The sequence below is a fragment of the Amblyomma maculatum genome, chromosome 1 (assembly GCF_055883805.1).
Source record: "Amblyomma maculatum isolate TAMU_Amacu chromosome 1, ASM5588380v1, whole genome shotgun sequence".
NCBI classification, from domain to species: domain Eukaryota; kingdom Metazoa; phylum Arthropoda; class Arachnida; order Ixodida; family Ixodidae; genus Amblyomma; species Amblyomma maculatum.
In genome coordinates this window covers 353,732,034-353,742,172 of record NC_139344.1, presented here as the reverse complement: position 1 = coordinate 353,742,172, position 10,139 = coordinate 353,732,034, and the positions used below count along the sequence as shown (strand labels likewise).

Genomic DNA, 10,139 nt, shown 5'->3' with positions numbered 1-10,139 from the left:
CCCCGTAGTAGATTCCCGGCAAGGCGAACAAGAATCAGTATTAAGTAATTTATAATTCCGCATTTTCAATTAATAACAGGGTCGCCATGGCAGTAAGAAAATGCAACGTAGGAGACGAAAAATGACTGAGGCTACATGTAGTGCTGATTTTAGAATTCAGTGGTCAAGAAACAATTGCCAGCTACGCCCATCGTCAGCCGCTTCTGAGACTTTGTAGCGTATAATTTTCCCATGTATGCGTACAAAAATTCCGTACCGCGCCAAACCGGTTTTTACGGAAGCATACGGGCACGGTATGACTCATACCTGTGTCCCCTCGTGTATAAAAGTAATCAGGTTTGTACTGACCCGATCGGTACAGCTCTCAAGTGGGTTCGACTAGTACGGTGTGCAGCTGAAACTGGACGAACCATTTCGGGTTCGGAACTTGAAGCGGACGGGTCTCTCCGGTACGAAGCCCAAACGGGACAGACCGTTTCCGGACGTAGCTCAAACCAGATTACTGCCATGTCCGGTACGGAGCTGAAACCTAACCGGGGATGTCCGCTTTGTAGCTATGACAACACGGTGGTAAGCATGAAAGCATATTCAATACAGATTACAACTGTTCCGTGAGACACGCGTGTTTTTCTACAAATGCCTCGAAGCTATCAAAGTGTAAGTGGCCGATGGGCGCCACAGATTAGCACGGGACGTCCAGAAAAGTAACCACCTAGCACTATGTGCAGCGCCTCGTGGAGGGTTTCCTTATCGAGTGAGCGAAGGCTGGCGGCGCGCAGAAAGACGCCGCGAATGGGCGGACAAAGCGTGGAAAGCCATTTGGGTAACGAGCGCTATCGGTAGGCTGACAGTGAATGAGATCCCAAAGGAGAAAGGTAGGCTGCTTTTTGAATACAGACCGTAGGCCTAGCTCCCACACGAAGCCGTCGTCGTAGGTGAGACATGTCTTTCACTGAAACGCCGCGTCCAGACAAACAGGTGTCATCTAATGACAGAGGAAGCGTGGTGACCAGAACCGGGCAAAAAGGATGTGATCGCGGCGACAAGTGAGCATGGCAGGAACGCTTGATCGCTCTATTCTTAGCGCCACCCTAAGTCAGTGGTCACGGAATCTTGCAAATGCTTGTAAAAGCGCGAGGAAGAAAGGAGCAAGGGGGGAGGGAGGCGAGCTGACTGCAGCCTGCCGTCGGAATCTGCGCTGCTCATCTACTGGGGCGAACTTGGCGCGAGGAACAAATGGTGCACAATAGAATACGGACAACATGTGACATTGTCACTTTGTCGTGTAGTTTGGCCAATGCAGGTGGGGGTTTGCTCCGACAGCGGTATTTTTTCGTGGCGGTATTTTTCGTAGCCCGTAGCTGTGCAGCGAACGCTGTCCCTCTCCTGAGATTGGTGGGTGGCATTAGACTTTTGTGACACTCCTGCGATGGACGGTCTTTCTCCGTCAAATACGATCGGTTTAGGTTTTATAGTGCAGAAGCGGGTATGTTTGTCTGCCCCTCGACTGCTGCTGCCCGGCGAAGCTCTCGCATCATATGAGGCCCGCTCAGCCTCGCCGAAAGACTCGCGTAATAGGAGATTTCATTATATATCGAAAAGTATTTCAATAAAGGAATCCCTTACAATGTTACTTTGCTGGAATATGATACCGTTATACCAGGTACGATGGAAGGATGAGAAGTTGGTAACAATTGATTACAGCAAGAAAACCCTACCGCGGGAAAAACTACTGGACTGAACAGTTATAGATGAACGCTTCCTGTACGTATCCCTCGTTCACAGTTCGTCTCGTCTTCGGGCGGTTGCAACCAGAGCAAGATATAAACAGGCTATAGCCCAAGTATACGGAAGCTGTGATCGTGCAGGATGCACGCATTAAAAACGTTTCAGTCGCTTTTCACATCGACCGATGGAGTTAGACATCAACTAGAAAAAAAGAAATTAAGTAGCAGTTAGCGACGTGCCACTGGTTACCAAGGCCCCAGTCATGCCAGTTATGTTCAATTATGCAGCGCCTTAGCAGTCGAAGAGTTCCGAGAAAGAGAATGAAGACCAATCTGAAGCGAAAGGAAGCGAGAGGAGTTGCTAATTGGAAAAATGGCGTGGAGGACTCTGTTGTTGTGAGAGAAAAGAAAATATTTTGGTTGAACGGCCAAACTCAAAACAAACCCGTTAGGTGTAAAGCGGCATTTAAGAAATTTTCCTGATTGCCGTTTATAGCAACTCTGGTAAAAAAGAGCTAACCCCACTCTTATTACATAATTCCTGCTGCTTAAGCTATCTCTTTACTTCCTGCTTTTATTTAGAACCAGCTGTCCTTTCTTAAGACCAAGCACGTTAGGAAGCGCATTACAACACGCATGCTGAACTGCTAAGGTAACCACGTTCTAACTGAAACACTCGCTCGCGTCAAAGCACTTGATACACAAAATGCATGATGTTACCATTACCTCAGACATGAAAAACAAAATGCTTTTGCCGTAGTAAAGAATGTCACAAAGTAAGAAATCCGAGGAACGATCTTCAGTGACATAATGTAAAGAGTGCTAAAAATGCAATGAGAAGTGGCTTCTCCTGCGTAAAAAAAGTAATACCAGAATGACAAGTGAAGCAAGGATCAATATTCAAATATAGTTATGGAAGCATTTAGAAAAGTCTATTATTATGCATTAAAAAAGATTATTGATTAAACACCTTTGGGCCTAATGCATTGCATTTAGGTTGGGGATATGACGTGTAACCTGACATGAGATAGGAAACATCTGAACAAAAGAGCATGCATCGCGTTTAATATTCTCTTTATGAATGCTGAATAAACGGTTTTGTCAATATTCTTTTTTATATTACGCATTTTCACTGAGAGCTCCACACGGGGGCCTCAGTTTCACCGTTCTTAGCAGATGGGAACGTTTGATGCGTTTGAACCCCACTGAGAACTCCCATTTAACAGTTTTCTATTTACCGTTGCAGTGCCCGATAAAAAGCACTCGAATAACTTTGATATAGCCCCTTAATAACTGTTTGTTAGACAAGGTTTACAAAAGCTGAAGTGTGGCTCCTCTCTTTCTCTTTACTGGAAATAACTATGATCAGGTTTCACTGACCCGTTTGTTCCGCACATTAAGACGTCCTGAGTCGAAAGCCCATAAACTGCCGGAAACAGTGTACGTCGTCTTATTATTTTTTTTTCTTTTACAATGCAACAAGATAGGGCATCCGCCTCGCGTGGAATAGTATTGCGGTTTACATCTCGATGCCAAGCTATCCGCCACGGGAAAAAAAAAAGCACTTCACCCATTGATAGAATCGCATATTCCTTCTACGGTGCTCACGGATTTAGGTGACTCCACCGGCAAAAGTCTTTCGCCAAAACGAAATTTGGCCACTGTCGTGTGCCTGCTTGTGCCTGTCAGCTTATGCCTGACTGACAGGACCTGCATGTTTATGCCTGTTTGTGCCTTCCTGCGCCTGTCTGTGCCTGTCAGCTTATGTCTGACTGCCCGTGCCTGCCTGCTTGTGCCTGCTTGTTCCTGCCTGCTTGTTCCTGCCTGCTTGTGCTTGCCTGCTTGTGCCTGCTTGTTCCTGCCTGCTTGTGCCATCCTGTGCCTGCCTATGCTTGCCTGCTTGTGTCTTCCTGATCCTGCCTGCTTATGCTTGCCCCTGGCTTTCTGCTCATGTTTGTGCCTCTCTACTCCTGCCTGCTTGTGCCTGCCTGTGCTTGCCTGCTTGCTCGTGCCTGCATGCTTAAGCCTGCCTGTGTTTGCATACCTGTGCCTGCCTGCGCCTGCCTATACCTGCTTGCTTGTACCTGCCAGCTTGGGCTCGGCTGCCTGTGTCAAGCTGCTTGTGCCTGCATGCTTGGGCCTTCCTGTGCCTGCCAGCCTGTGTCCACCAGTACGCACCAGCTTGTGCCTAACTTCTTGTGCTTGCCTGCTAGCGACTGCATGCTTGCGCCTGCCTGGCTGTGACAAGTGGCTCAGTTCCGATGCCTGTCTTCTGCTCAGATATGTTTATGGTGTAATTCATAATAGAGTAGTGCGAGAAGACACGACAGAAAGAACGCACACAAGCGCTGACTCGCAAAGGACGTCTTATTTGAAACAAGAGATGTAATGTGTGCGCGTTTTTCTTTCCATAGCGAGCAAAAAGAATAAAAGTACAGACACCTGCATAGCTTCGGATGCTGGTAGCGCTTAGAACGCATATATATTTTTGCCAGATAGAAAGCTGATCACTTTATCATTCAATCAAATCACTTTCTCAAATGTCAGCGTTAATGTTAATATGGAAGGCTTTTAAATTCTCTCGAATAAGGCCACTTTCATACTTGAGAAGGACGATATTTTCGGAAAACCGAAAAGTGAATTGACATTCCAAAGCGAGAACACGTCAGAACGAAGCAAGTGTTTGCAGTCTGTGGCAAGCTTCCTTTTTGCATGCTCGTATTACATAATTTTTATGTATTTTTTATTCTATATCCGAAGTTAAGTTTCTCTTCTAATTTTATGTTCTTGAATACATGCGACTTACGGCTGTCACTCGTTTATGTATAGATACATTGAACACTGACGTGTGCTACCGGTAACTTATCCTATCACAACTGACATTCTCCTCCTTTCCTGCGCATCTGTTTTTCTATCCCTCAGCGCAATCTGGCGCCCTTGTTCTAAACATAGAGAATTATGCACTCCTATTTATGACTCAGGTAGGAGCAAAGGGGTGGTTAGTGCTGTCGGCTGTTGCATAGAAGTATGGTGGCTCCAGTCCTGGTGTGAACACGATTCACTTACTCTTATTTTCTAATTAATATGATCTAGTAACTGGGACCATTTCTTGTTGATTATTTTGTAGGCAGTCTCTGTGGACAATTTGCTACCACAGATTTCGCGTCTTGTGAACTGTATAAGGGTTTCACCTTACCCGCTGCTCTGTGCTGGGATATTCATTCTAGAGTCCTTCACTACGGCATCCTTCATAGCCCACATGGGCATCGTCGCATTGAACAAGATATACCATACCATTTGATGATGGTGATGGTGTGTTCCTAGGACGTAATGGCGCGTACCCACGGTGGAGGATTAGCCAGGGTACATAGATGATACAAGCATAAACGTTAATAAAAACGATGATATATTACCTACAACATAAGAGGCTACAACTTAGTTAAGTGGTATTATGGACTACGGCGATAGTAGATTAGTAGGAGCGAGTTCTGGCTGAAAATTCGCTCCACGTGTGAAACTTCCGTGGCCGTGGCGCCAGATTTACACTATAATGCGTACATGGTTAAATTTCAATCTCGGCGGTGCGTCTTCATGAGTGTTTAAGATATTTTGACCTCATGTTCGGCTACAGCATCGAGAAACTTTTCTAGAATTTCTAGATAGGGTGAGTTTGGGAAAATGCATGGTGGCGCTGCAGTACTCAATGGGTCTGAAGCGTGGCCGGTTAGGCGTGGATTTAAACCGGTAGCCTATTCTAAAGCGACCGCAATGCCCCTAACTAAGATCGCAATAGCAGCGTGGGCTCCACACCGCGTAGTTGCCAACTGGCCCTATTTTTAAACGTCGGTTACAGGGGACGTTCGCCTTAATTCGTCCATAATGAGAGCTAAATGCGCTAAGTGCCGAGAAATTTTATTCGTACCTGCTATAATTGGCAAGATATTTCGCCCTAATGCCACCAAGGCCTGCTGTTTGTTTAGCTGGCGCTAGGCAATCCGCCAATAACGCTTGATTCAACGAGCCTTCTCTTGGGACTAACATTTATTCACTCTTAGAGCTGATACAGTTTATCAGAAGTAGTTCGTATAATGGTACGTGAAACAAGTGAGTAGAAAAATTGTCTGTAGCCAATGACTTAAAACTGGTATTCTATTTTGCAGCGTGTGCAACCGGGATATATGTGGTATTATTTTGCTTTTAAATTTACAATTATTTATATTCATTTCTCGAAACCATGGTTATAAGTTTAGCTGCAATCCTCTCTGGGTATAGGATGACTTACGTTTGATGATTTCGCACTAATTTGAGTAGGAAGTTACAAAGTTTGAAGAAAACACGTATTTGCACTGACCTATGTTTTATTTATTTATGTCGGCAGAAGGCGCGCGAGTCAATGGGTCTCCCGAAACCCAATGGCGCAATGAAACGTGAAGGCCCTTCGCGGGCCGCGTTGCGTTCCCGCACCGCACAGGGGTGTGGGCGCAACAACGGCTCGTCCCAGGCGCTTTCTTGTCGCCGGGGCAGAGCGAGAGCGCACACGTTGGCACCCGAAGGATGGTGAACTATGCCCGGGCAGGACGAGGCCAGAGGAAACTCTGGTGGAGGTCCGAAGCGATTCTGACGTGCAAATCGATCGTCCGATCCGGGTATAGGGGCGAAAGACCAATCGAACCATCTAGTAGCTGGTTTCCTCCGAAGTTTCCCTCAGGATAGCTGGCGCTCGATGCAGCAGCCACACCTGGTAAAGCGAATGATTAGAGGCATTGGGGTCGAAACGTCCTCAACCTATTCTCAAACTTTCAATGGGTGTACGGGAGGCCTTCTGGGTTGAGGCCTCCCGCTGCGATGAGAGTGCCAAGTGGGCCACTTTTGGTAAGCAGAACTGGCGCTGTGGGATGAACCAAACGCCTAGCTCTACGAGCGTGTCGTTACTCGGAGGCTCCAAAATTACATGGAGGATGAAGACCTGTACCCCCAACAGCATGTTCGGCTTCCGAGCTCACCTCTCCACCCAGGACGTCCTCATACAACTCAAAGAGGAAGTCCTCACCAATGTCCCGAGCGCTGGCGAGAACGCGGTCATGGCCCTTGATATTAAAGGGGCCTTTGACAAAGTTAGCCACGCGGCTGTAATGGAAGGACTCGACAACCTCCACTGTGGCTAGAAGATTCACAGCTATGTGAAGGCCTTTCTCTCCAACCGAACTGCAATGGTTGGGCTCGGAGACCTTCGCAGCGATAAATTCTCGATCCCCAACAAAGGCACACCTCAAGGGTCCGTCATCTCGCCACTACTTTTCAACGTGGCTATGATCGGACTCGCTAGACAACTTGAGAAGATCGAAGGCATACACACGCCATGTACGCTGACGACTTCACGGTTTGGGTTACCTCCGGGTCGCTCGGCCAGAAAGAAGAACGACTGCAAGCAGCGGTTACCTGCGTAGAAGAATATGTCCGTGCACGAGGTCTCGCATGCTCCACATAAAAATCCGAGCTCTTGCGAGTTCACAAAGAGAAACACAAAGAAGGGACCCTCAATGTCTCCCTCGAAGGACAGCTACTTCCCGAACGAGACAAGATACGAGTCTTAGGAATGTGGCTTCAGAGCAATCAGCGATGCGGCCATACGCTCGGCCTTCTCAAGCAATCGACCACTCAGGTCGCCAGGATGATCACGCGTGTGCCGCAGAAGCGGAGCGGTATGCGAGAGGGGGATACCCTGCGCCTGGTTCAGAGCCTGGTACTCAGTCGCGTAGGCTACGCCCTCCCGTATTTCAACCTCAACAAAGGAGAAGTGGAAAGTGCAGATATCATCATCTGCAAAGCTTACAAGACAGCCCTGCACCTACCAATGAACATTTCTAAAGCAAAACTACTAGCTCTTGGCGTTCACAACACCTTCGAAGAGATCAAAGAAGCCCAACTGGTCACGCAGATCGCCAGGCTCCAGCAGACTCCTACGGGGCGCTCATTTCTTAGGCGACTGGGGATAGGTGCAACTGCGGAAATCGAGAATCGTACTGCGAGCATACCGGACGCAATTCGCCAGACGCTAAAGGTTAGCTCCCTTCCCCGGAACATGGACCCCAACTCGCATGTGGCCCGTAGAGCAGCCCGGGCGAAGTATGTACAACTAAATTTAGCTACAAGATCCACAACGGTATACACGGACGCGGCTTCGTATACAGGAAGCTCACATAATAGCGCAGTGGCGGTAGCTATTGATTCCAACTTAAAGGAACTAGCTAGCGCCTCAGTCAGGGAATGCACGGTAACCGAAGGGGAGGAGCTCGCCGTTGCTCTTGCGGTGGTAGCTGGGTATCGAAGCAACACGTCCCTTACCATTCTTACAGATTCGAGAGAAGCGTGCCGTAACTACATGAACGGCCACATAGGTCGCGCCGCGCTCAGGCTCCTCCACAGCGCGACCCCATCAAAAGTCAAACACAACATCTACTGGGTGCCAGGACACACCGACATAGCGGGGGACGAACGCGCCGATCAGGTAGCTCGAGGGTACACGAGCCGAGCTTCCTCCCAATCGGACGATCTACCCGAGCGAGTCGGCCCTACGTACTCAGACATTCTGAACTACTATAAGGGGGTACGGATCCGCTATCCGCCGCCTCATCGGGATCTAAAACAACAAGAGGCAGCGTACTGGCGAAGACTGCAGACAGGAACATTCCCTAACCTGCATATCCTAAGCAAAATTTACCCGTCACAATATCGGGACACCTGCCCATGGTGTGGTAGCAAACCTTCGTTATACCACATCACGTGGGAATGTAGTAGTAAAGATAGCTTTCGTAAAGACCCGAGTGCGGAACAGTGGGAGTGCCGGCTCTCCAGCGGCGATCTGGATTGCCAACTAGGTCTGATCCAGCACGCCCAGCGAGCAGCGAAGCTCAGCGGAGCCCTGGAATAGGGGCACCGACCCTGTGAGAAGACGGAAGATGGACCTCTTCTGTTACTAGCACAATACCTTCCTAGAGAAACTAACGTATTTCCTATCCTATCCTAAAACACAAACATAAAATTCTTATTGACAATATTGTGTGCTAAAGCAAGCTCTAAATTTCTACAGGCACTTAAATTTGCCCATTGCCGCGGTCCATCAAATAAAGTGGAGTGTGAGCTGACGGGCCTCAGAAACGAAGACTATAGGCAGAAAATCAGAGACAAAGTACAGCCGCCATTACAGTGGCTGCTTCTGCACATAGAGCACTTGCTACCCGAATCACTCCTTTGACCCTCCTCCTTTTTAGCGCGACAGTTCCAGTTATTCTCAATCGACTTAACAGCGTCGCGATCACAGAAAGCATCGAGCAGGGACCACCACACCTGCTTGCTGTTTCAATGTGCCTTTATATATATGACTGCTGTTACGATTAAAAGCACCCAAAAGGTTTGTAAGGGACAGGAAAACTAGCGCCAGTGTTTGTGATCCCCCAATAAATATAGGGAAGATGAGATATTATAGCGAATTTATAGGGCGCCGTTCGTGGGCCTTCTGAAAAACAGACTGGGTGCAGTACAGTCGTCCGCTTCGATGTCTGCCAGGTATAAAGCCGCATATGCAGCCCTGAGTGCAAGGGTCGAATCGCCGTTGTCCAGGAATACACTATTTGGAGGAAAAAATAAAAAAAAAGAGCGTCACGCAGAGTCAAAAGCCCAGAGAAGCAGTCGGATGCTTGTTAGCCAACAGCCTTGTGCCTCACCACGCAGAGCACATACGAAAACAAACTTCTTATTGAGATTGCTTCATTTCTTCCTAGTTGGCAGCCCTTCGTACTTTTAACACATAATTGACTAAGCAATTACATTAAACAAAAATTAGTAGCGGTGTAGTATCAGCGCTTCATTGTAGAGTCGAAAAAAGTAAACAAACGAAATTATGACACAGAATAACTGAAGAGCAATATAAATAAAAGACTCTCCCTGTAAAGGCATGAATTGCTTTCTAAAGAGCTGCAGGTAGGGTGGGAAAATTATCCGGCTGAGAACGTTAAACGACAGCCAATATGAGCACAGATAAAAGTGCCCATGTGAGTCTCAGAGGTGCCCAGCACACTGATGCTGGGTAACAAAAATTGAGCTAACTAATAGCTATATTTTAGAATTAATATTAATGCTGTTAGATTATTAGGAGGCGTGCACGAATTATAAGCGTCTGTTAATTGCACGTTGTCAAACGGATGAAAACTTTAGTAATTCCTTGCCATTTACATTTAGCAGGTAATATGTTCTCTTGGCTCAAACACAAGAGTAAAAAAATTTGTCGTGGTTTAGCTCTGGTTAACCCTAGTTGAATTGCGAAAGCAACGGCGGAAGCTGCTTTGCCTGCCACATTATTCCCCTATCACGCCCTATCAGTATAAGGTGCTACATTATTGGGGACACTTAAGT

General features: G+C 47.4%; 1 protein-coding gene across 4 annotated transcripts in view; it reads right to left on the bottom strand.

The window, feature by feature from the left end:
* The window catches only part of LOC146207821 (uncharacterized), an 89,136-nt gene that overhangs the window by 76,383 nt on the left and 2,614 nt on the right, over positions 1-10,139 (bottom strand). Inside the window, exon 3 of one of the 4 annotated variants that reach the window (XM_084590579.1) lies at positions 7,084-7,166. The exons of 2 other annotated variants lie outside the window; for them this stretch is intronic. In XM_084590579.1, the coding sequence (XP_084446705.1) occupies positions 7,084-7,166 (83 nt within the window). Of the gene's footprint in view, positions 1-7,083; positions 7,167-9,059; positions 9,355-10,139 lie in introns of those variants that run through there. One more of the 4 variants, XR_014704294.1, reaches the window with a different exon arrangement.